The sequence below is a fragment of the Saccostrea cucullata genome, unplaced genomic scaffold, assembly GCF_032062105.1.
Source record: "Saccostrea cucullata isolate Sc308-1 unplaced genomic scaffold, CSIRO_AGI_Scuc_v1 ctg372, whole genome shotgun sequence".
Taxonomy (NCBI): Eukaryota; Metazoa; Mollusca; class Bivalvia; order Ostreida; family Ostreidae; genus Saccostrea; species Saccostrea cuccullata.
Genome location: NW_026922937.1, coordinates 179,651 through 206,719, shown reverse-complemented (window position 1 = coordinate 206,719; position 27,069 = coordinate 179,651). Strand labels below are relative to the sequence as shown.

General features: G+C 32.7%; 2 protein-coding genes across 3 annotated transcripts in view; both read left to right on the top strand.

The window, feature by feature from the left end:
* The first annotated feature begins 733 nt into the window (after positions 1-733).
* LOC134262833 (nucleolysin TIAR-like) lies at positions 734-18,277 on the top strand. 2 transcript variants are annotated; one of them, XR_009991119.1, is made up of 12 exons: positions 734-886; positions 2,305-2,392; positions 6,198-6,273; positions 7,894-7,999; positions 8,352-8,447; positions 9,430-9,514; positions 10,637-10,781; positions 10,951-11,102; positions 11,440-11,525; positions 14,068-14,135; positions 15,968-16,007; positions 16,355-18,277. XR_009991119.1 is itself a non-coding variant. In XM_062745165.1 (11 exons), the coding sequence occupies exons 1-10, from the start codon at positions 757-759 to the stop codon at positions 15,970-15,972; spliced, it is 969 nt and encodes a 322-aa protein (XP_062601149.1). In that variant the 5' UTR covers positions 734-756; the 3' UTR covers positions 15,973-16,007; positions 16,355-18,277. The 2 variants fall into 2 exon arrangements, 1 of the variants encoding a protein (XP_062601149.1); XM_062745165.1 differs by lacking the exon at positions 14,068-14,135.
* A 94-nt stretch (positions 18,278-18,371) lies between these two features.
* The window catches only part of LOC134262827 (protocadherin Fat 4-like), a 57,023-nt gene continuing 48,325 nt past the window's right edge, over positions 18,372-27,069 (top strand). The window contains exon 1 of the mRNA XM_062745153.1: positions 18,372-18,474. Coding sequence (XP_062601137.1) covers positions 18,372-18,474 — 103 coding nt within the window. The remainder of the gene's footprint in view (positions 18,475-27,069) is intronic.

The following is a 27,069-nucleotide window of genomic DNA, read 5'->3' as shown; positions in this document are numbered from 1 at the left end:
GGCATCTATGAGACATTTAGTAATTTGATGTTTGATTTGGTGTAAATTATTGGGGGAAACATTTTTTATTGATATTCAACATTTATATAGAGCTCTCTGATTGGTTGCTCTAACGCTGACCATATTGTGTTTTATTGGAACCGATCATGTTCACCTGATGAAGATCTACACAAGAGATACGCTTTTTATATCGGACTATGAATAATAGATAGGGCATGCAATGGCACAAATGAGTTTAGGCATTGGCTATGTAAAATATCCATTTTGTTTTGGCAATTAGGGAGGTTGATTGAATTACAGTGCGTGTAATTCTATACAGGAATATAAATATGTAATGACATCGACAGCATTTGATTCTCCCCTCTGAATCTCGGCTGACATTTATCCAACCTTTTAACACAGCTCTGCAGACTGGACAATTTACATAGATGGATCACCACTAGGCCCGATCCACAATTAGATTTCACCCAGTCCCTTTGTCGAGTCTGTATTTGAATGCTTCCTTTTTTCGGCTTTGTCTTAATTTTCCTTTCGTCACGAGAAGTGACAGTCAGCTCCATACATGATTCCCGATTTTTCTGTAGAAGAGAAATTTTCTCCGATGTGGGCCCCATTAAAACATGGAACCAGAAACCTTAGAGCATTGTATTACATTCCTGCTGATGTTATGATGTCATTATTGATGATTTTAACAGGATAATGATATTTGATACATATTATTTATAAATGATTCTCTCTCAGTTTATGGGTCATTAAATGCTATCTTTCACTCTATTTCATGATTTACTTGGGAATGGACAATTAAGGTTGTTTTTTTTTTCGTTTCAGGAGATGAAGGTGAATTGGGCCACCTCCCCTAGTAACACCCCCAAACAAGACACAAGTAGTAAGTATGGAACAACAAAACTGCAATAATCCACAAAAAATAATATCATAAGTATAGAATCATCCACAAAAAATGATATCTCCAAAAAATCATATACAGTAGATCCAAGTCACCAAAGTGTTTGAAGTAGGATGAGTGGCTACCAATTGTTTTGTAGAACCAGTTAGTTAATGGTGAAGCTCTCAGACTCCGTACAAATGTTCTATCAGTTAACTAGAAAGTATAAAATTAGCTAACTGACATTTTAATTACTTTTTAAATAATTGCAATTAGTTAATATGTAACACCAGTTAACTGGCAAGTTAGTTAACTGTTAATACCACTCTAACTGTTCCTTCTAGAAATAATACCTCAAAAATATTTGATTTGTGGATTTCTTCATACCTTGAAAACTAGAAAATTAAATACCCATGAAAATAAGTGATTTTACAGTATACTTATTCTCCACTGTTGGTGCTATTCACTTGAACTATGATTTTTTTCCCCTTTTCCTCACCAGAGGGAAACAATTTGCATGGTATACAATACAATTTAAAATAAATATCCAAGGAAATGAAAGAGAATTAAAAAAAGAATAAATACCTATTAATTATTTATACCAAATAAGTATTCAAATAATCAAGCTGCTGCAGGTCTTTCTCATTAACAAAGAAAACATTTCTACAGCATTATTTATATATATTCTAAGTGATGAATTGATCCGTATTGCTCTGCTAACAAAATGACTTTTGACCATTTAGCGGTAATTATTTATTTAGCGAGATCATCGCCTGACTAAGGTTGATTGCTTCGATCACGCAGGATAAAGCGAATTTTAAATCTTGTGTAACTCTGTAATTGACCAAATAAGAAAGGATGCCATTTAAGGAAACCTTCAACTTTACAGATCATTAGTGAATTGGAAGTCAAGAAAACTAAAATTGTGAGCCATTTGAATTTTAGCTGTGATTAACATGATTAAGTTAAGATCTACCAAATGGAAAAATTCTAAAAGGATCTCTTCTTAACTGGAAATTCAGTGTTATTCTCCTCTAGATATTATTAAAAGTTTTTAAAGGAGAAAAATAAAAGGTTATGGAAAAAAAGTACTTAAATTGTTATGGATATGAGCACTTCCATTTCTTTTCATTCTCTTCACGGAGAGAGCCATTTGAAGGCCTTCCTTTGTAATGATTTCACATTGCCTCTCGATAGAGCCGGCACACACATTACAGAAGCTAAATCATTGTCTTCACTGAAATTTTCACATTAATTTTCCAAGATTTTATGACATTTCTAAATGGTGAAGCATTTTGATGCGTCTTTAATGTAGAGTTTGGTACTCATTAAAAGTGTAATTAGAAGTTGATGAATGCCTTTGGAGTACAAGATTTTAACATTAAAATGATGACATTCATAAAATTTTTCCTTTTTTTCAGAACATTTTCACATATTTGTTGGAGATTTGAGTCCAGATATAGAAACTTCACAGCTAAAGGAAGCTTTCCGAGTATTTGGTGAAATCTCGTGAGTATACACTCTGTGATTGTACAAAGCATACAATGACAGACAAACAGACAAAGTATACCCTGACAGACACACAGACAAAGCTTAGTTTCACTGTCCCCAGTAAAAGCATGGAATTTGTGGACCTACCAATACAGTCGGATTCACTACATTAGAACCTTGATTCATTATAACAATGAGCACTTGATGCCATGTCATTTGATTATAATTTTATGTGTATGCCTAAATATTCAAACTCTATCACCATAAGCAGAAATGCTTATGGCACAACAATTTGTTGCAACACTTATTAAGGAAATATTTTTAGTATTTTTGACATAAATTACAGTTTAATATCAGGCTTATAGGAACAATAGAGTGCAGATATTTTTCAGTTAAGGAAGAGAGTGATTTAAGATATTTTCAATTTCTTTACCAATTTGTTGTCTGACAAATTATACAATGAAATTTTTGAATGGGAGGATCAAGCGTTTTGTTGAGAACAACAAGTTTGCATCAGGGACTCCATTTAATACACATTAAAACATAGATGTAGCAAATATCATAATAAATTCACCCTTACAGTCAAGTGATTTTCATTCCTTGTACGTTTTATATCATTATGTGTTAAGGACTTAACAGAAATTAAAGAATTATGTTTATTTAGAAACAAAATTGGTTGTCCTTGGCACTTTACTTTGAGTGCACGTGTCTTACTGTACTAGTATCATAAAGTCTTGAGCTTCAAATTGTAGAAATATTCTTCACTAAGTGCTGTAATAACAGCAAGCTGTCTTTTTTTCTGACATATGAATTTTAAAATTCTGTGAAAAAAATCATTTATGAACAAAATGCAACAATATTTAAAAAGGAAAGCAGACCTTTTGAGGATCAACATAACTGTATAGCAAGTAAAACATATAATTTCTGCATCTTCTCTCTAGAACACCCACACACCCCACACCCCCACACCCAAATTAAAAAGAAAAAAGTACAAATGACTAAAGCAGAATAAGAAAATATTGAGTAAATGTAAAAACTTCCTGTCTGTTGGCTACTGTAATTTTTAGCAAAGGGAAATCATGTTTTTTTTTTCCTTTTTTTGATTTAATTGAAAATCTGTGCTTAGACAAAGGGACTTCTTCAAATTAAGACCACAGACCTAAGAGCCTCTCACTGCTTCTAAATGGTTAGTGTTGGAACTTTCTACTTCTCTAGTGGCCGAACCAGACATTTAAGTTAAATTATCTCACTGGGAATGTGCTGGGTTTTGTTTCTGAAACGAGAGGTCCCTGCATTGAAAAAGAAGCCTTATTATTTGAGATTGATGAAGAAATTGTCTCTAATATGTTTCTCTGCTTTAAATCATCTACAGCTTTGGGGAAAAAAACTTAATAAGTCGAACCAATTATGGCATGAAATATAAACTGACAGTCTTATTCATGATTTTTATCAAAAGATCTTATTAATGCACTGTAACAAGAAAATACCTGTGAAATAAAGTCCACATCATCACTGAATTGTAGTTGGTATGAATCTGTTCTCTAGTGAAATATTCTGTTAGAGGGTTAAATATTAATAACCATGTGATTAAAAGATCTGTGACCATTCTTAAAAGAAGAGGGTGTTTTACTTATATACAATCAAACATCTGCCCTCTCCACCTTTCTTAAAAAAAATCACTGTGTATGTGCAACCTGAACATCTCAGTGTGTGTGATGTTTGAAGTCTGGAATAAAAGAGCAATTTTATCCTTATTATTCATTCAGTGTTCTAAGATGATCAATAAAACAAAACAAAAACAACACTGAAATGCCTTCTGCCTAAGCTTGAAGTCGGAACTTATTGACAAATGATAATTATGATGAACTGTTTAATTAATATTCAGGTACCGAACCACAGCCAGGGAAGACCCAGATGTATGGCTTTTTTTTACTATAAATCCTTTTATTGATATTTTTAAAATAAATTTCTACAGTTTTTATACACTTTGTTGTTTATTTTCCTTCAGTATATTTTATAATTGTTTAACCAGTATACCCATTTTGATGTAGACTTTGTGACGTTCACAAAACACCGATTGCTCTTTTGCTAGTCGTAGACTATTTTGAATGTGTTTTGGAGGGAATATTTTACATTAACTTGATGTGGCATCAAGCAGATTTTGAGTCTGGTTTTTGTGTTGTTTATATTTTATTTCTATTCTTCTATTTAAAAAAATTAACAAAATTTGTATGTGATTTTCACCTTTACATATTATTTTTTTCAATTGATATTTTTTTTTAAGAAAGTTGTTCAAATACTTTTTAGCATGCTATTAAACAGAATGAGTATATTAAGTTGTGCTACCTAAAACACACAGATCTTATATGTTACAGTCTTTAAATACACAAAATTTTGTGAAATTGTTAAGTTTTTCTGTTTTATTTTTCATAATTTTCTTTACACTTTTGCATGGTTTTTCTATTAAAAGTTATAGTGAATTGCATGTTATTTTAATTAATTCTTGTTGATTCGTTGATTAATGCACACTTATTTATATAAATGATGTAGTGTTTTGTCCCATCTATAAAGGTACAAAATTATACAAGACTTCAATTACATTCTCACTTTTATTTCATAAGTACAGTTTTTACCGTTTTCAACACAGAGCTTGATATACAAGTGTAGAGAAATCATTTCCTTACTTGTCTGTTTTCTGTTCATGATCAGTTTGCAGCCTTTATTAATTTTTTTTTTCTTTGACATATACTAGTTGAATAGAGTTCTGCATTTCATCAATAGCAAAGCTTTTCATTTTTCTAATGAGATTTTTATTTTACTCTATACATCTCTTAACTTTTGGTTGCTTTTATTTCATTTTGCTTAAGTTTACTGCAGTGTAAACAAGACTCAGGATCTGCGTTATTCATGAATCGGGCTGATTTATTACACTTAAAGAAAATCTTATTACAGCTCATTTAGACGATTGAAAAGAAAATTTAGGATTTTATGATGAAATGTTGGGAAAATATTGAAATTCTGATAGATACTCAGCACGCAGGCAAACTAGGCTTACGAAGATTAAACTAAAATCCGCTTACACATTGAAATATATGACAGAGATCCGGGTTAATTCTCCAGAAAACCTATTTATAGAATTGTTATATCAGAGAACCTGTAGGAGTAGGGAAAGATTGAGGAAAATAAAAATTGCCAGGATAACGGAAATTAATTTCTATTTTTTTATTACGTTCCAGTTTTTTTAGCATGTGATTCTGGGGACAGGATGAAATCAAGGGAATATTTATCACTTGTTGTTGTCAATAAAAACAACCATAGATCTCCAGTATATAGGAAAATGACATGACTCCCAGCAGTGTAGAGCTGTAAATTAATTACTATGGTCAATATGGTAGGGAATTTCCAAAGAAACCAAATTATTTTTGCATAAACTGTCAATCCTATACTTAATTTCCTACTGTTTTACATAAAAATTACATCAGCCAACTCACATTTACCAGTAATAGGATATTTTTGTACATTTAGAAATTGACACTTTGGTGATATTTTGAATTCTTTATATTAAACCTTTACATTTTAGTCCATATAATTATTGTATATGAGAAAATATAACCACATGCACTAAGATTAAAGATTCCTGAAATTACAGTTCTAACATTGTATAATTAGATAATGTATTTTTAGTATGGCTGGTTATGCATAATCCCTTTTAAGTACAATTTATGAGATTCTTTCACACTTGGAAATTATCAGCTTGCTGTTATGTATTCTTAATTTTGAAACATGCTTTATGTCGGATTGAGTCTGTAATTTCTATTTACAGTGACTGTAAAATCATCCGAGATCCTCAAACGTTGAAATCCAAGGGCTATGGTTTTGTGTCGTACGTCAACAAAGTGGTAAGTCTAAGAGTTCTGGTTTTGTGTCGTATGTCAACAAAGTGGTAAGTCATAAGAGTTCTGGTTTTGTGTCGTATGTCAACAAAGTGGTAAGTCATAAGAGTTCTGGTTTTGTGTCGTATCCAAAGTGGTAAGTCAGTCCACTGCCAAAGTGGTAAGTCTGCAAAAAAGTGGTAAGTCATAAGAGTTCTCGTATGTCAACAAAGTGGTATAATTTTTTTGTGTCGTAAATATATAAGAGTTCTGGTTTTGTGTCGTATGTCAACAAAGTGGTAAGTTCTCATCCACAGTCCACTGCCAATTAAGCTGCAAAAATGTAGCCCTCTCCGATATAATTTTTTTCTTAAATATAGTTAGAGGGCTATATTATTGCATTAGGTTTTTAATTGTTCCAACCCAGGTTATACAAATATCATGGTTAATTTTAATTTTAGTTTTCTACTGTTCAAAGAAGAGAATGACATTAAAATGTACAACATTTAAGTTAAACAAAACATAAGGGGATAGGTACTATTAAAATTCAAGTTATATCAAAATTTCTGGCTTCACAGCTAAAACAATATGAACTCATTTTTCGCCAGTCAATAGTACCGTTTCAATCAGAACTTTATTATTAGAAATATCAATGTATTTTCATTGTCTTCAGTATGTAAGATATTCAAGTTTTTAAACAATAACTATCAGTGTCATTGAACTCGATGGCAGAATTACAGATTGAATGCGAAATGAAATTCATAAAAATAAAAGTTTTATCTGATTGAAATATTCCCATTGCCGCTGACAAAGAAATATATATAAAAGCATCACTATGGTACAGATGCTTTGTCTTCTTTAGGAGTTATAAGATCAATACCACAAACTTTTGTACAATTGTCTCGCTGAGGCAATATCCTGAGAAAAACCTTAAATTGTCTAATAGAAGTGAAATGAGAAGTGATTAGTTTATCAATCTAAGGTTATGTGGGCACGGATCAGCCTCTGCATTCTATGAGCCATGTGTACTTTGTTAGTGATTTGATTTTCGGCATTCTATGAGTCGTTTACATACTTTGTTAGTGGTTTGATTTTCAGCATTCCATGAGCGGTATATGTACTTTATTAGTGATTTGATCTTTGGCATTCTATGAGTCATATACATATTTTATTAGTGATTTCATCTTTGTCATTCTATGAGCTGTATATGTACTTTGTTAGTGATTAGATCTTCAGCATTCTATGAGTCGTATACATAATTTGTTAGTGGTTTGATCTTTGGCATTCAAAGAGCCGTATACATATTTTGTTAGTGATTTGATCATCCGTATACGTAATTTATTAGTGATTTGATCTTCGGCATTCAAAGAGCCGTATACATATTACTTTGTTAGTGATTAGATCTTCAGCATTCTATGAGTCGTATACATAATTTGTTAGTGGTTTGATCTTTGGCATTCAAAGAGCCGTATACGTACTTTGTTAGTGATTTGATCTATGAGCCGTATACGTAATTTATTAGTGATTTGATCTTCGGCATTCAAAGAGCCGTATACATATTACTTTGTTAGTGATTTGATCTTCGGCATTCTATGAGCCGTTTACATACTTTATTAGTGATTTTGATCCTTTTTGTTTGTTTATCAGGATGCAGAGACAGCCATTAGTAACATGAATGGACAGTGGCTGGGCAGTCGACCAATCAGAACTAACTGGGCCACTCGAAAACCTCCCGCCCCCGTGCCTAAAGAATGTAAGCTCGTAGTTCACTGTAACGTAGCAAATAAAACATCCATGTAGATATTGTAAGAATGTAAGCTCCTAGTACACTATAACCTAGAAAATAAAACATCCATGTAGATATTGTGATTTCAACATACAGAAAGTTTACATGTTCTTTACAACATTAATTAGTAGATTCTACCTTAGTGTGTCAAACTTGTGATTTATATTTGTAAGATATCATTTCTAACCTCAGCTGCCATACTATAAAGTAAAGATAAGTCACTCCCAACTTCTCAAACAATATACTGGTATACATGTATTAATATATGTACACAATCAAGACATGAATTTTACTCTGACTATGCAATTCTTATTTTTAGCCCAGATAAAGCAGCTGTCCTATGAAGAAGTCTACAGTTTATCCAGTTCCACTAACTGTACCGTGTACTGTGGGGGTATTGGACCCGGAGTCACAGGTCAGTAACAGGTCATTCTCAGGCTCTCATTGGTCATTAAAATCCTCACTCTCACACTCTCATTGGTCATTAAAGTACTCACTTTCAGACTCTCATTGGTTGTAAAATCCTCAATCTCTCATTGGTCATTAAAATCCTCACTCTCGCACTCTCATTGGTCATTAAAATACTCACTTTCAGACTCTCATTGGTTGTAAAATCCTCACTCTCATTGGTCATAAAATTCCTCACTTTCATGCTCTCATTGGTCTTAATGATTGGTTGATTCTTATAACATATACTTATTTTAAATTATTTCTACAATGTGTAGGAAAAAATAAGCTTATTCTGGATAACTTATGAGAAATAACTTTATTTTCAAATGAATGATACCGTAAATCTGGAAATTTTTACGTCGATTTTATTTTGCGAATTCGGGTCAAAATGGTGTTGATTAAATTTTACGTTTCAAAATTTTGGATTACCACTGCTTTGTTTACATTTTCTTATTGGTAATTTATTTTTAGGAAAAATATTTTTGCGAATGCAATGAACTTGCAAATTTGCTAAAAATTTATCTACAGCAAAAATTTCCAGATTTACGGTAGTTTTGTTAAATTTGTTTTAAGACTCAAAGTTTGGAAATATTTTTTTACTCAGAAGTTTGGGAGCAAGGAATTGTATGAATTGTGTATCAAAGCTTTTAAAAATTAACAAATATGGAATTTTTACGAAGATAAAATACGTACAGTAAAATGCAATAAAAGAGAAGTGCCCCGAATCAGTAATTCTTTGTTTTAAACTTAATTTTGATATATCCAACAAGTTATTAATACTTCTTTAAAACTACAGGGAATAATAATCAACTATCTGTAAGTGTGAATTCATTTTTAGTAGGTGCTATAACTGTTAATTACTGCATGTTTTTGTATCTGTCCCCAATACTGTGTTTGGAATATGGGTGTTCTCATCCATTGAGGTTTTTCCATGCTTTATATTACAGAAGAAGCAATAAAGAGTGCGTTTAACACCTATGGGACAATTCAAGAAATCCGAGTGTTCAAGGAAAAGGGATATGCATTTATCAGGTAAGAGTTTTAACAGGTCCTTTGGCAAGAGGATGGGATTTAAGATTGTCTTGGGACAAGTGTTAGAACATCACTTACTGTATTGTGTTTAATTTGAGTTATCTGGTGACGGGTTTTCTCACCAAAAAATGTGTGTCAGTGGGGAAAAAAGAACATTAGGAACAGGAGGATGATTGCCTGCCAAATGGTAATTTTACCCAAAGAATATTTTTAGAAAACAAATGAAATTTTAATGTAGGACAAACATTTTCTGAAAGGCTACGTTAAACACTGTATGAAAATGATGGTACATGTACTATGTTGAATCGTGTGAATAACCGCTGATGTTTTTTTTCTAAAATCATTTCTTCATTGTCTTTTTCTTCAAAGTCTAACCAACAATAAACAAACAGAAATCAATTCTTTGTACGCAGTGAAATCAATGATGATAGAATAGTTCCGTTGATAGATTCTAGTACAAAGGTGTCAAATATTTTAATTAGTTTAATCTGGGGATAGATTGTTTGAAAGTTCTTGCCTATCACAAAGGGTAGTTCTAAGCAACCATTGATCTTTCCTGATTAATTCCTGCCATCATCACAGACAGGACTATCACAGAAAATCCTATTGAAAATTCTGAAGAATTTTTAATGAGTGAAGGTATTTGGCTGTTGGAGATCTTTATCAGATTTTCAGTTCGTTTCCCTGTTATTAAATCTTTCCATAGAATCACGCAGTTAGGGTACTAAAAGATGACTGTGTTTTACTTTTGGGTAATAATCTCAATTTGCTGAAGTCAAGCAGCAAGATAAATGAATGTCAGCTGCAAATGATGCTGCAGTACAGGAAAGGTACTCTGGTACTTAATAATACATGAAATAGAGAGATAACGAACAGAATCAAGTTCAAAAGTCCATTGAAAATATACAAATCAGGATCAGAGCAATGACAAACCTCTAATTTAGCATAAGTGGTGGGATCAGGTGCCATGGAGGAGTAAGCATCCCCAATGTCTTCTTATCAACAAAGAGGTGAACTTAAAAAAGTTAAAAAAGAAAACAATCAACTTTTTAACACTTATTCTACATGAATGTTTGACGACGTCCACTTTCTATTCACAGTTTTCTTTGCTTCTATTTTTAGATTTTCAAATAAAGAGTCAGCTACAAAGGCTATTTGTGGAGTAAACGGAACAGTGATCGGAGAGAACATGGTCAAGTGTTCGTGGGGGAAGGAGTCTAATGACCCTAACCAGTCAGGGGGAGGGGCAGGTTCCCCCTCTCAAATGGTAGGTAACCCCCCCACCCTCCCACACACACTCACAATAATATACATCTAGTTTGCAATGCAGTTTTAAACCATGCAGAATTAAATTCACTGTAATCTTGATTCATAGTGAGCCTGATTTGTATATGTTTTGTATGTACAGTGTGTGATGTTAACCTGTTGTTTTTCAGTCTCAGTCTGGGTCCCAGGGCCCCTCCCAGTATGGGGGTCAGTATTACAACATGGGCTACGGTTATCAGCCCGCCTACCCCTCCTACATGCCCCAGCAGCAGTATATGCCCCAGGGCTATGGCTACGGCAACAGCGGGTATCAGATGCAGGGGTGAGGACTTCAATTTTATTTATACAAAATTTTATTCACAAATAAGAGTGAATGGGAGTGGGCAGGAGACAAAGCCTAATTTAGCCCTCTCCCTAGGGGGAAGTACTTATAATATGTCAGATAGAGTTTGTCACTTCAGAGTTAAGTATCAAACAGAATCATTATTTGTTTATCAGAAAACTTTTACATGTAATTACATCCAGGTTCAAGACTTCTGCTGGACATATCAATGAAGTTTACCAATCTCTTTCATTTACTATCTTTCCAATGATTTTGCACTTTGTATGCAATTTGATTAGAGTTGGAGAAAGTGATTCATATATTCTTTGTTTTGTAGAATGCAGCCTTATGGAATGGTTCCACCAGGAACACAGCAGCAGTTTCCTGGTCAGGGAGGCATGATGGGATATCCCATGCAGCAAGGTAAAAATGGCTGCTTGCTGTGTTTTTGCATGTCTCCTTAGTCACTGGGTTTGGCTAGATTGTCCAATAAACACATCAAAAGTTGCTTGAGAGGAATTTTCTATCAAAAGTGTAAAAAAAAAAAGAAAGTCCATTAAAGGAAACAAAAGTAATACAAGTCACAAGCAAAATATTTGATTTTTGTTTTTAAGAAAATTCCTTTCATTAACTTTGTACTCGGATTTCTATGAATTATTTAGTGTTCATTAATCAAGAATTCTAATTTCCTTTATTTTTTCACAAATAATTGCAGAAACATAAAGTGTGTAGTAAATATTTTATTTCTATCTATTTGAACAATCTAGTTTCTTTCTTTGTTATTGAATAATGATTTTTAAATTTTGCCTTTCTTTTTTTAACATAATTTTCTTTTAAATTTTTTAAATTTGGTTGCAGGGTAAATAGCTTTGTAAATTCTTTTTTTCTCTTAATTCAAAGCTGCACACAGATTTCCACATTTTCAAAATTAATTATGGATTTTAGAAAAATTTTAAAAATGATATCAATAATAATGATTTTTCTCTCTACTTTGAATTTTTATTAAGAAAGAAGGAAAAACCTCAAAAGTAGAATACAACAATCAAAGCCACAACAGACTATACTCTAAAAATAAATATATATGTATATTTTGGAAAACTTAGAAATTGTCAAAAATACAACCGAGTACTTATTCTTATTCATAAGTTCACCTTTGGAGCTTGTAAATAAAAATGAATATATCATTAGAACTTACAATCTAGAAAACTTTAACCTTTTCTTTATGAACGTAAGTTAACAAAGTATGCTGTGGTTCGATGGTTGTATGGTACTTATATATACTTATATATATATACTTATATATAAGGGGCATGAATGATTGTGTGTACTACCCTCTCACAGTATAATGGATTGATGTTTGCTGTTAGTATATTAACACTGGGCGACCACTTCAACACAACAGCTTTCAAAAGGGGGGAAGCAGGGGAATTTAGCAGCGACTTAGTAACAGTGGGGAAACTAGAGAATATAGGAACGGCTAAGACACAGTGGGGACACAAACGAATTAAGCAACGATGTACAAAAGTGGGAAAATTAGAGAATTTAGAGACAGCGAAGATATGGTGGGGAATCAGTGAATATAGTATCAGTTAATCATCAGTGGGGAGACTAGAGAATTTAGCAATGACTAATAAAGAGTAGGGAAACTAGAGAATTTAGGAACAGCTTAGATGTAGTGGGGAGACTAAAGAATTTAGCAACAATTAAGACATAGTGGGGGAACCAGAGAATTAAGCAATGACTAATAAAGAGAGGGGAAACTAGAGAATTGAGAAACAGCTTAGACATAGTGAGAAAACTAGAGAATTTAGCAATGACTAACAAAAAGTTGGAAAACTAGAGAATTTTACAACAGCTTAATGAAGTGGGGAAACCAGAGAATTTAGCAATGACTTACAAACAGTGGGGGAACTAGAGAACTTAACAACAGCCAAGTAACAGTGGGGAAACCAGAGAATTTAGAATCAGCTTAGTGAAGTGGCTTTCAATAGGAAAGCAGTATTTAATTCAGTAGGGTTGTAGCTTTGGATATAGAGACTTGGATAGTATGTAGCTCAGGAGGACAGCTCTTGAGTATCTGGGGATAAAAAACTTGTAGTTTTGTGGTTAGGGATAGGAGGGACACACCTAAAGGGTGTTAAGAAAGTTTGTTCCACATTTTTCTTTTATTCTCCAAAAGAAATACGATGAGAAGATATTTACAGTTTGTGATATTTCATGTTCAAAGAGTCCATTCTTGCTATTGATATGGTTTGAACTGTCTTTTGTTGAATCAATAAGGGGAGGGCAGGTATTAAAACAGATGATGTCTGTTTAGAAAAAATAGGGATGACGCATATTTGTGACATATAATAAGCACACAGGTCAAAACATCCTTTCAAATACTATGCAAAAATTATCAAATCTGGGAAAATTTTCAAAATTATGACAAACCTATTCTTTTGAAAAGTGATCTTTCGTTCTTATACATAAGTTCATCAGCTTGTCTGATGCAAGATAAGCTATGAAGAAACAAAAGTAATTTATCCTTTATTTTTACTCAAAATGACCAGCATGTTTATCATTCGTGTGCTTTAAAGATGTTGCATATATTTTCATTTGGAAGAGAAATCCTATAATTTCCTGCTAGAAATGAATTGCTATTAATCTAACGCACACTACTCACACTCTTGTGATTTGTCAGACTTGAAAATCTATCGCTTTAGTTAAGCAATATTTTGAAATTTTTGAAAATATTTCATCATGGAACGAACTTTCTTAACACCCCTTAGATTATGTATTAAGCATGAGATAGAGGGGTATTCCATTAGGAAATTTTTGGCTTGGGATAGGGGGACAGTCCTTTAGGGGGTAGGAGGACAGTCCTTTTGTAGGTTTGTAGCTTGGGGTAGTGGGGATTCTGTGTTCTGTTGTGACTGAGTTGTGGTCGCCCTCGGCTATTTAATTCCGTGTGTCTCCTATGTAGGATTGGGTAGCGTGATGGCATTAAGTTATGTCAAGTCCAGCCCCTGAACACCCAGCGACATGCCAGGGGTGAGTTGGTCTAACATTTCAACCAACTTTTTTCAAATTTGAATTGCCATTTTTTCAATCTTTTAAAATTTTTCTCTTTTTTATAAATTTTTTACATTTTAATTCAGCCTATTTCTCTGGATGTTTTATTTTAGGAATTTGGTCAAAAAAGAGGAAAATTTATACAAAATATTGAAAAATATGTTCAGTGACGTCTCTCAAGTTAAATGAGTATTTGATATTTACCAAGAAATCTTATCTGATAGACCTGTTTATGACAACAGGAAATTATTTCTTATTCTCAAAATAATTTAAAATTATTATAATATTGTACTTTGACATATTTTATAGTGTAAAGAATGCTGAAATTGTCCAAAAAGTTTAACACTTTACTATGTTCTGAACTACTGAAATGGTAATAGCCTTAAAAACAGTACTGTTAGGATCAGTAGCCAGAGAAATAGTGATTAGATTAGTCATCGTGTCTTCACAGTCTAGTGCTTTAGAATATATTTATATATAGAATGTACTCAGCTTTCCAATAGCATGCATCCTTTAATCAATAAAAATATATACAATGTGAATGTTAATTTGATGGATTATATGTTTAACCAACTCATCCAGTGATATTATATTGTTTTATGTTTGAGAACAATGTGTGTTTTGAAGATGAAGGTTATGTATTGCTATCTTCGTGTCACTTTCTAGTCTGGTGAGCTCAAGTCAAGAAATAGTACTGTTTACTGCAAAGTTTTTGTACTTTGACTCTCATCAGAACAATTTCAAGACCAAAAACAAACAATTAATAAAAGAATAGTACCAACATAATTATAAAATGAAGGACAGTTATTAGGGGGCCCTGATGTTTGTTTTGAATTTGAACCCCTGATTTTGGTAGAGCACTTGGGCTTTTTTTCATGGGTGGGAATCTGCAGTAAGAAGATGAGAATAAAATTGGTCTTAGGGGTAATTGTATTAGTTTACAATTAGGAGGAACAATTATTATTTTGTGGACATTGTGCTTTGGGGACACATTGGGATTGATTTAGACAGGGGAGGGTGTAGAGGGGTTGATCAGAGAAGAAGCTGGATGTGATTGGGAAAATCCATGTACCAGCTGCACACAGGAATTAAACTCTATTGGAATTTCCTCGGGGAAATAACGAAACTTTTGCCAGAAAAGGCAAATTGTGATGTAATTGGGTTAGAAAAGTCTGTGACACTAATGTGAAAAGATGGGTGATGAAAGTAACACTAAAATAAAGAATTATAAGGGACTCAAGACAGTATATCATTGAAATTATACCTCTATATTACGATCCAACTCATGGCACTTTTCTGATGAAATTTGACTGTCAGCTGTTTTATTAAAAAATAAATACTTAAATCAGTAATTAGAATGGATGCCCAGAATTGAATTTAATTGAAACATATATGTATATATAGAGAGAAAATAAAAGGAAACTTCTGTCTAAGATGACTAAGTTTTGAATGGAGCTTATCATGTAGGATTGATCTTGACTTTTGTAAACATGACAAGTTAAAGCTGGTTCATAACAAAAAAAAATGTATGAATTCATTTTAAAAATTGCTAGCATTTTTTTTTTGTGCTAATTTGAGGGGTTGAACATTGATTTCCTATTGACAGATGTTTATGGTGTACGAATGATAGTTAGAAATATGGATAACATTTTACCATGAGAAAGTGTTTACAAGTGTTTTTGGTCATTTACCAGTTTGCTGGTACTTTTTACAGTCATGCTCTCTCTGTATGATTCATATTCTGTGTAGACCAATCACAATTTTTCTCTCATAGCAATGCATATTACATGTTTCTCAATTTGATTTTGTAGAGTGAAAGTTTGATGGAGAAAGCCAGCGGAATATCATTGAGTAAGTTTTCTGTACATTGTTGTACCGTAATAAAGTCATTCAACAAAATTATTTCTACTCTAGGATAACAAAGAATTTAGAAACTTTACAATATTTGTCACTTTAAAATTTCGAAATAGTCCTAATATTTTTTGCTTAATGGGTTCTAAAAAATTTTTAGATGTGAAAAAGTGTACTGACAAATGTTTCTCAAGAAAATAGCCACCAAGTCATTTTTAGGGTATTGTTTTAATTAATGCGAATCAGACATTATGCAGTATATATTTTATTTTACAAAATGAGTTAGTTTTGTTGTTAATATTGATTGATACATTTTTTTTAATTAAAGTTCTGTTTCTGTTTCCTAGGACCTAGCAAGCTCCAAACATCTTTGGCTGTTAGAACAGTTTTATTTGTAAGAATGTGATTGGTGCATTCCTGGTTTCCATGGAGATGGACACCTTCTCTGTAGAAAATCATTTAAATGATGAAAATAATTGTACAGATATAATTATGTACTTGTAAATATTTGATAGTGGATGGAGTCTACAAAAGCTAGACCTAGATCATTGTCTGTTCTTTTATCTGGGTCACACCCAATTTGCTCATGTTGAGGAAATGGAGTTAAATCTCATGGTGGCCATTTTTTACAGACATACAACGAAAAAGATTCAATCTGTATCTGTTCTTGCTAGACGTGTTAATTATAGACAATTTAGGAGGGATATTGTGGGTACATGTGCACCTAAACAGACAAATTTTACAAGCACTCAAGCTTGGTTCTCCATTGATTAGAGTTTATTTACTCCTTGGCATTGTGTTAAATTATATAATGTTGATCTTAAGTTATTTTCTTTTCTTGTAATACATGTACTATTTAAAATTGTCAATTTTCTTTAAGTTTTTTTCTAGAATTATCCTGAAGATGTGTATTTTGTATTTCAATTTAAAACTTATTTTTAGTTGCTAAATTTAGGACTTGATGAATAATTTAACGCAAAATTGTCATTGATTGAGAATGAACATAAATTATTTTGAAAGAAAACATTTATATTTTATTAGACTTATGTAAATGAATTCAGAATTTTAGACCTGTTCAATCTACTGTTTTTAATGTGGTCCCAAGACTAAAACAGTTTTATTTATTGTCTCACTGCAATTTCGCTGTGTTCAGTCTAGAATTTTTTTTTTGTTAGAAATTTTAATTTTCCTTGATAAGAAATATATTTTAGAAACTAAGCTTTTGTTGTGTAATTTCATTGAGAAATTGGATGAATGTTATTTTTGTTAGAAAAAAAAATTAAGTAGAAAATATATTTGTTAGTGCCAACTGAAACTTTTGACCTCTCGTTTTGTATAGTTAGATAATTTAAACCCTGTTATCAGAACTCTGGTAGATATATGTTCAGCTATTGGATTATTTGAGGCGAGTAATTGCATTCCAGTTTTTTTTTTCCAGTGAAAACCGAAAGAATGATTGTGTAAACATGTCTCAATTAGGTAAACCCCTCTAAATGGGGAGGAAAGTAGTGTCTTTTATGTTATATGGCTGTGGAGGGTAATTCAGGCCTTGTAAATAGTAATCATCATTTTTAGCTTGTGAATTCTCGTAGTTTTGACAGAGAAGAGTTTGTGTCCATTCTCGTGCTGATCTTAGGATCCTCCATTATGTCATGTACCTGTCACCGTGTCCTGGAGTAGAGTATCATCATGTTAAGAATATTATTGTAATTATTCTTTACTTGTCCATTGTATATTTTGTGTAATGATAATTTATTAAGCTGTTAGAAATATACCAGCGTCAGGAATCACTGCTTGTTATTACATCTCCAGAGTTGTGGTCACCCTATCCATATGTCTATCAGATATATATACCATGCAATAAGAAGTTGGACTATGATCATTTTGAATGTTTTAGGTTTTGAAATGTTACAAAAATTTATATTTTTATACAGCATTTCAGGCAGAAATACATTGATTTTTTTAATAGAAGGATATTGATTTTATTTGTTTTGTGAAATGGTTAATACTGAGAGCTGTGTTTGCAGTCCATAGGAGAAAGACCATCATATCTGGTGGTGTACCATACATAGAAAGTCATACATTATTGTATATATTGTATTTATTTAAGACTGAACCATCTTATAAACTGACAGATCAGTGTCAGTCAGATGCCTTAAGCTTTTACCATAATTGTCCATGGATGTAAACACAGCTGCATACATCATCTTGTCTTGTCATGTGACCTGCTGTAATCATCATGCCATGAATAAAAACATCCATCATCTAGACTGACTTGGTTGTTGTTTGTTTCCTTATAAATAGAAAGTGAGTGAGTATGTTGATCTAGAGTTATCTACTAATGTGAAGAAAATGAAACGAGATATGTTTGAGTCACAAGGCAGTAGTTCTGTTAAAATCTGTTATCTAGAATTTTTTGCAAGAACTGTGTATGCTCTTACGAGCTTGCCTAAACTTGGACAACTTGGTAAGTTTGACAAATCCCATTTTGCCGATAAAAATATGTGGTTCTACATCACAATCCTTGTGATTCAATAGCAATTTTATCTAAGTGATAATTTATACATTATTTACATCCACTAAATATCTTTATTTGAAATTGGTGTATATATATATACTGTATATATTAACATTGTAAAGCAAGCCAACTGTAAAGAATTCTGGAGCAGTGATGCTTCAATTAAACATACAATGATGTACATATAATTAAAAACAATCATATTTTATTTTGGTTACAAAGACATAAAAACTCTTTTGTTAATAAGGGAATTTACGTTGCAGCTATTGCAGGAAAAATAAAATAATAGCCTGCTTATATCGAGTGTTTACTTTTCTACAAAAGCAACATTATTATATATGCGAAAAATAAAAAAAAAATCAATTTTTTATTGTTCAAGTGAATACATGAAGGATGTGATTAGTTGCCACGGAGGAGTGAACATTCCTTGCCGACTGGTCATACCCGCCGTGTACTCCTTTTCATGATCGGAAAATAACAGAAAAATCTGTCGATAATTCAATTTGTAAATAATGGTCTAAATATTAGTATCAACAATTTCGTTTGATTATCAGTCAGTTTTGAATATTTTTAATATTCCAAAGAACCAAAATGAATTTGAACTACCATATATATATATACATTGGGTTCCGAAACTTCATAAGAATTCTTACAATGAAGGATATGGAGAAAACGAACAGTATTCAATATCAAAGTCCATAGAAAAATAAAAAATAGGAGCAGAGCAAACACGGACTTCCAAAACATCGGAGGTGGGATCAAATGCCATGGAGGAGTGAGCATCCCCTGCCGACTAGTCTTTGTCATGATCGGAAAATAACGAAAAATTCCGTCGTCAATTCAGTGTATAAATAATGGACTAACAATTCGTATGAAAAACGTCAGTCAGCATTTGACTCAGTGATAAATTTCATTTGCTGACAAGCTCGTTGTATCGACCATATACCGTATATACTCGCCTATAAGTCGGATTTTTGGGAGTTAATTTACTCATGTCCGAATAGGCGAGCTATAAAATGAATGGTATTATGTGAGGTCAGTGTCTATGATATAAGCTTATTTTATACAACCGACTTATAGGCGGACCGACTTATAGGCGAGTATATACGGTAACTTACAAAATAATGACTTTAAATGTGACTGCCTATATTCCTGTTTCATGAACTTGTTTGTCAATGATTTACCTCGTTTTAGAAATTGTTCATACGTAGAGCATGCTCTTGCGTATCGCATCAACTCAGATATATAAACTCCGTATGCAGGTGATGAAGGTATATTGCTGCAAAAGTAAGGGAAGTTGACTTTAGAAAAGTTGAAGTCAGGTGAGGAAGGTATAATGCTGCATAAATACGTGAAGTTGACGATTGAAAAATTAAAGTTGTCACGTTTATCATAGAGCTTGGTTGTTATATTGCCATTAATGTCCTTTTCAAGTAAAATATCCAAATATGAAACAGATTTGTAAAACTCTGTAATATCTTTTATCTCAAGCTCACTGGGATATATCGTATAGATATAGGAATGGACAATTACCATTGTTCATTGACAATACGTCGTTGAAATATCTAAAAGTCGAGTTGAAGGCCACAGCAAGTTTTTCTTCTTTTCAAGCATAAGATTTTGCACAAATTCTGCTTCATGTGAATAAAAAATAGGTCTGTTAATAAGGGAGCGCAATAGGTACCCATGGGAATTCCAATAGATTGTTAGAAGACCTGGTCTCCAAAAACAATATAGATATTGTCAATCAAAAACTCAAGCATCTTTTTGATGTCAACTTCAGAGTACTTGTGTGTGCAATCAGAATGTGTTTTAACATAATGATTTTGCAAATGACCAGTGATCAGGTAAATAAATATACGAGTTCCATTTTTTTTTAAAAAGCAGCTGTCAACGATATCAAAAAGCTTGGACTTCAATTTATCGTTGGGAATGGTTGTGTATAAAGTCGAAAAGTCGTAAGTTTTTAAGCTAGAATCTTGTGATTTCAAATTGTCCAAAAGTTCCTTGGAATTTTTGAGTATCCACATCTGATTGATCACGCTACTTCTTGAATATACAGCTCAACGCACTTTTTAAGCTCACATGGTTTTTCGCACAAATTAAGGTCACATTGTTGTAATAAAAATTACCATTTTCGAACTGCAGTACAATGAATAACCCTACGTTACATTACATTTATAATTTTCAATCATAGATGTCTTTTAAAATTATTATCTTAAGTTTCCAAAATGGATGTTTTAAGGGGAATTTATATGTAAATGGTACGATGTTTCGACTATACGATTCTGCCATAGGTTTTTTTAACAATTGTATAAAACGAGCTTTCCTTGATATCATGTAGTTGAAATTTTTAAATTTTATTCTTAAAGGTAATTAGTTTTTAAAATTCTTTGTTCATTTACCATACTCCTAATGGTTTCGTCGAAATTAAGCGCCGAAAAGGGATAACACTGCAAAAGGAAACCACACTGAAGGGTAGGATAATGAAGTATTGTTTATTTTTTTGAAATAGTAAATTCCTTATATGAAAAGGAAAATTCCTCTACATTTACGGTCTGAATGGTTAGAATATTGCAGTGGGATGAATCTTTCATGAGTCCAGAATTTAGAAGTTGACTCTGAAAAATCCCACCTTATTAACATACAAAGCAGTCAAACAGATGAAAAATACTAATATCACCCCGAGCTAAAGAGTCAAAATGTACAGAAAATACAAGTTTCAGTAGCTAAACTGTGCCCATGTCTACGTTTCTGCAAAGAGCTATAGCTTTCAAAAGAACGGGTAAAAAGACAATTGCAATTGGCAAGAAACCACAAAAATTCAAATGAGAGTAGTTGTTATTTTTCAGCCATGAAAATATCAAAGTTCTACCAATTGATATGTGTGAATTATGTTTTAGTAAATGAAATACCTCCGGTAAAACTCAAATAATTTAAACAAATACTTTTAAAATGTATTTTGATGCCTCGATACACAATATTACATCATAACAATGTGACCTTAATTTGTGCGAAAAACCATGTGACCTTAAAAAGTTTGTTGAGCTGTATTGTTGCACAGTACTCTTGAAGTTTTTCCTTCACTGCTGTCAATATCTCAGTGAGGAGTAAAGAAAAAAAAGCTTGGTTGAACATTTACTGGAACCCGCAATGAATCTTTGTTTGTAAGAATTCTTATGAAGTTTCGGAATCCAATATATATATATATATATATATATATATATATATATATATATATATATATATATATATATATATATATATATATATATATGGTAGTTCAAATTCATTCTGGTTCTTCTGTATATTAAAAATATCCAAAACTGACATATAATTTTGAAGAATTTCTTCCTTAGAAAGGGAACTAGGACTATAAGTTGGTTTACTACTTGAGGAATTAAATCCAAGTTATTCTAAAATATAATTTATATAATGCGCCTTACAAAGAAAGATATATATGGAGATAACGAACAGTATATTCAATATCAAAGTCCATAGAACAATACAAAAGAAGAACAGAGCAAACAGGGACCTCCAAAACATCAGAGGTGGGATCAGGTGCCATGGAGGAGTGAGCATCCCCTGCCGACCGGTCACACCCACCTTGTGCTCCTTGTCATGATCGTGAAATAACGGAAAAATCCGTCGTTAGTTCAGTGTATAAATAATGAACTAACAATTAGTATGAAAAACGCCGGTCAGCATTTGACTCAATGATAAATTGTATTTGCTGAAGACAATGTTGTTACCTGCTTTGTCAGCAGGGACCAGTACGTACTGATCATGTAATTCATCTAATTCTTTTTTCACTTCTGGATTATTGAATACAGAAGGATATATGGTTTTCCCAGTGCCCCTCAAACTTATAATACGCGATTTCAACATGGATCTGATACATTTAATCCATTCTGACAAAGTGTCAACGTCTTCTTTTTCATATCTGGCCCATCGTCTGGCGTAATCTTCAACAGAATCCATAATATTTATGAAATTCCGACACCAGTTGAAGGATTGGGGTTCCCTATAATTAGGACCTTTTAATATAAGTGATCTAAGGTCCTCATTATGAACTACCGTATATTCACGTCACCTGTAATAACGTGTCCAGCAGGACTATAGTTATAGGGAAAAGAAGAACACATAAACACGGTGGAGGACTATGTTTCAGATACTGGGTATCCAGGCTATGTAAAGTGTTTTTGTAATTGAAAAGTTTGGAAGCAATTGTCGATGTATATTTGTAGGAAATGCAAGGTGAAGTCTTCAACTTAAAATATGATGGAATACAAGACTGGACGTTTTTTGTGATTAAGAATATTACTTATATTAACCGCGTCAATTCCTTTATTGGCATATTGAAGTTTAAGGAAAAGACGGATTTTTAGCTGCATTTTTTTCAGTAAAACGTGCGGGTTTTAAAAGCCTATGATTTGCAATATCCATAATTACAGATCCGAGATTACAAACAAAGACTCATAGCGGGTTCCAGTAAATGTTCGACCAAGCCTCCTTCTTTACTCCTCACTATTGAGGAGATATTCAGATATTGACTGCAGTGAAGGAGAAAATTCAAGAGTACTGTGCAACAATATATTCAAGAAGTTATGTAAATCAGATGTGGATATTTAAAAATTCCAAGGAAATTTTGGACAATTTGAAATCTAAAGATTTAACCAAAATCAACAGCTTAAAAACTGACTTTATACACAACTATTCCCCACGATAAATTAAAGTCCAGGCTTTTTGATATCATTGACAGCTGCTTCTTCAATAAAAATGGAATTCGTAAAATTTACTTACCTGGTCATTGGACATTTGCAAAATTATTTTGTTAAAACACATTCTGATTCCACACACAAGTACTCTGAAGTTGACATCAAAAAGATGCTTGAGTTTTTGATTGACAAAAACTGTCGTTTTTGGAGACAGGTCTTCCAACAATTTATTGGAATTCACGTAGGTATAAATTGCGCTCCGTTATTAACAGACCTACTTTTGTATTCATATGAAGCAGAATTTGTGCAAAATCTTATGCTTGAAAAGAAGAAAACACTTGCTGTGGTCTTCAACTCGACACTTAGATATATCGACGACGTATTGTCAATTAGCAATGGCAATTTCCATTCCTATGTCTATACGAGGTGAGGTTGAGATAAAAGATACCACAGAGTCTGACACATCTTTTTCATATTTTACTTGAAAAAGACATTAATGGCAATATAACAACCAAGATCTATGATAAACGTGACAACTTTAATTTTTCAATCGTCAACTTCACGTATTTATGCAGCATTATACCTTCCTCATCTGCATACGGGGTTTATATATATGAGTTGATTTGTACATACTTGCTCTATGTATGAACAATTTGTAAAAGTAGGTTAGTTAGTTGACAAACAAGTTGACAAAACAAGAATATCTGTAGTTTCGTTGGAAGTCATCATTTTGTAAGTTCTATGGTCGATACAATGGTAATGTCAGCAAATAATTATTAAATTATATGCTCACTAACGTTTTTCGTACTAATTATTAGGCCATTATAAACACACTGAATTGACGGATTTTTCCATTATTTCCCGATCGTGACAAGGAGCACACGGCGGGTGTGACCGGTTAGCAGGGGATGCTCACTCCTCCATGCCACCTGATGTTTTGTTTGGAGGTTCGTGGTTGCTATGCTCCACGTTTAAGAACTTTTGAGCTTGAATACTGTTCGTTATCTCCATTGATTTCATTGCTTTGAACGTAACTGTTTCAATAGAAGCTAATGCTGATTTTACAAGGTTATTTAAATCCGTGTAACATCAGCTTATCTTTCAGTGGCATGCCTTGGGATTCAAGGGTTTCTTTCGGGTTTTTTGGATAATTCAAATTTGATTAAAACCATCTCTAGAAGATTCTGTAGAGCAGAAAGTCTGAAGTTTTTCGTTAACATCGTTCAATATTTTTTATATATAGGTAGGTAATTGGAGTAGCAGTTGTTGGACCCGACATTGTATTTCTTTTTGTGAGGGTTTTTGTGAAGTTTAGAAATCGAGTGAAGGCTGGATAAATTAAACTCACATTGGTTGACTGGGTTGTTAAGGTCAGACGATAATTTCCTCAGATATCTGTTTTGTAAATCTTCGTAATACATGAAAATTATAAAATTATAATAATCTTGTGGTTTCTAAACTGGTTTATAATTGTCCTAAAAATTTACTTTGCTTAAAATTTGATTTGGGCAATGCAAGTTAATTAATCCTTTTGGAATATTATTCCAAAAGGATTATATAGGCAACACCAGCTGCGCCATCCTCTGGTATCTTGCACAAATACCTGGCAAGGTATCCTAATTTTTTGTGAGTTAACTTGTAAAAGTACTTCAGAAACAAAATCATGTAAAAAATATCCAAGGGTGAAAATGTGATAAAATTTCAATACAGCTTCATGCATTAAATGTTTCTATTTACAGTGTAGAAGTGCAGAATCAAGTGTAACAAGCGGAATAACTCTAATTGTACCCTTATAAAGAATGGTCAATAATTTTTCCCTTTAGATATTGCTGATGGTCATATTCTGAGAGCTTATGAAAACGTTGTCTTTGTTTAAAAGGTGTTTGGTTTCGTATTATTCCTTTATCTAAACATCATATTAGAATCTTGTTTGTATAGTTAATTATTAAATACACTGCTGCAGTTTCTAAGAACTTGTCATGATCTATGTACAAAGATTTCAAGACGGGATGACAGAGGAAGCTCATTCCTTCTTGGCACCTGATCCCACATGTAGTATTTCCATGGATTTTTGAGTTGTTAAGCTTTAAATATGGCCTAGCTATAGGTAGTTCAGTGGTTAGAGCACCTGACTATTGACACAGGGTCCTGGGTTTGATCTCCTTTCCTGTTACATAGTTGTTTTTTTTTTTTGTTTTTTTTTTTGTTTTTTTGTTGTTTTTTTTTTGACGTTGAAAACCTCTGGATTTTGTATTTATTGACTTATGGGTTTGAATACTGTTCGTTTTTGTCTTCGAGGGTGAAGGTCTCTGATTAAGGAGGGAGGAATCTAATGGTTATGACTATATAACTTATCGGTCAATTTTTAAAGTACTGGGGTAGGGGTTTAGTAATATAGGAGTCTAGGGTACATTTCCTGGTCCAGCAATTCCTTTGCTGGTACAGTATAAAGGATTTATGAGTTCAATATATGCTCCTTAGCTTTGCCTTATTCATTTTCTTTTAAACATTGTATTGTGGTTTTGTTGTATATTTATTTTTGGATATTTTACTAGAAAAGGGCGTAAATGGTAATCTTACAACAAAGCTTTATGATAAATGTGATGACTTGAACTTTTCAGTCATAAACTTCCCTTACTTATGCAACAAAATACTAGTACATGTGTACCTTTGTCAACTGCATACTAGATTTATTCGATACACAATATCAAGCTCTACGTAAGGACAATTTCTTAAGCGATGTAAGTTGGAGACAAACAAGTTAATGAAAGAAGAATATCAGCAGTCGCGTTTAAAGTGGTAAGTTCTATGGTCGATACAATGACCTTGTCAGCAAATACAATCTATCATTAATTCAAATGCTGAATGACGTTTTTCAGACTCATTTTTAGGCCCTAACTTTATACACACTTAATTGACTGATTTTCCTGTTATTTTCCGGTTATGACAAGAAGCACACGGCGGGTGTGACCGGTCGGCATGGGAAGCTCACTTCTCCATGGTACTTGATCCCAACTCTGATGTTTTTGAGGCTCGTGTTTGCTCTGTTCCCGATTTGTGTTGTTAATGGACTTTTGACCTTGAATTCTGTTCACTTTCTCCATACATTTCATTAATAAAAAATATATTTGTTCTTTAATTTTTTGTTCTATTCACTAAATTTCCTCCGTAGCAAAATTTGATCATTAAAACAATATATAACAAAGCTTTTAAAAGCATGAAAAATAACAACTTATCAATGACTTCATAGGTAGAGGGACGCCTGTGATTTTTTCCCTCTGCCATGTGAGTATATTTGTTTTGATGCCCGAAATCTGAATCGTTTGATAACCGGATTCTAAACCTTAACTCAGCAGACAGTGGTTACTTAACTGTAATAGTGATCCAAACAGGCATTACAATTTGTTAAAATGACGCATTGGTTGCCAACAAAATCCACGCGATCCTGACAGCTTTCTATTGCTGGTGGCCACCAAAACCCTTTATTATTTATCATATGTCTTCTCATTTCCAAACTTTTTATCCTTAACTGTTCATCGAAATGTGGAAAACATAGTAGATAAATGACAATTTGACAGTATGTATGCAGTGCATTGTTTCTCACATGTTTGTAACTTTGGACACTGATTATGTAACTTTGGACACTGATTGTGAACCCAACCTTGGTTTTCGAAATTTGTATTTGTCTTTACTGTTCACATAAATGATAAGTTATTTTAAATTTTAATCAAATCATTCTTGCATTTCTCACAGAGGTCGGCAGGGAATGCTCACTCCACCATGACACCAGATCCTACCTCTGATGTTTTCGAAGTCCGTGTTTGTT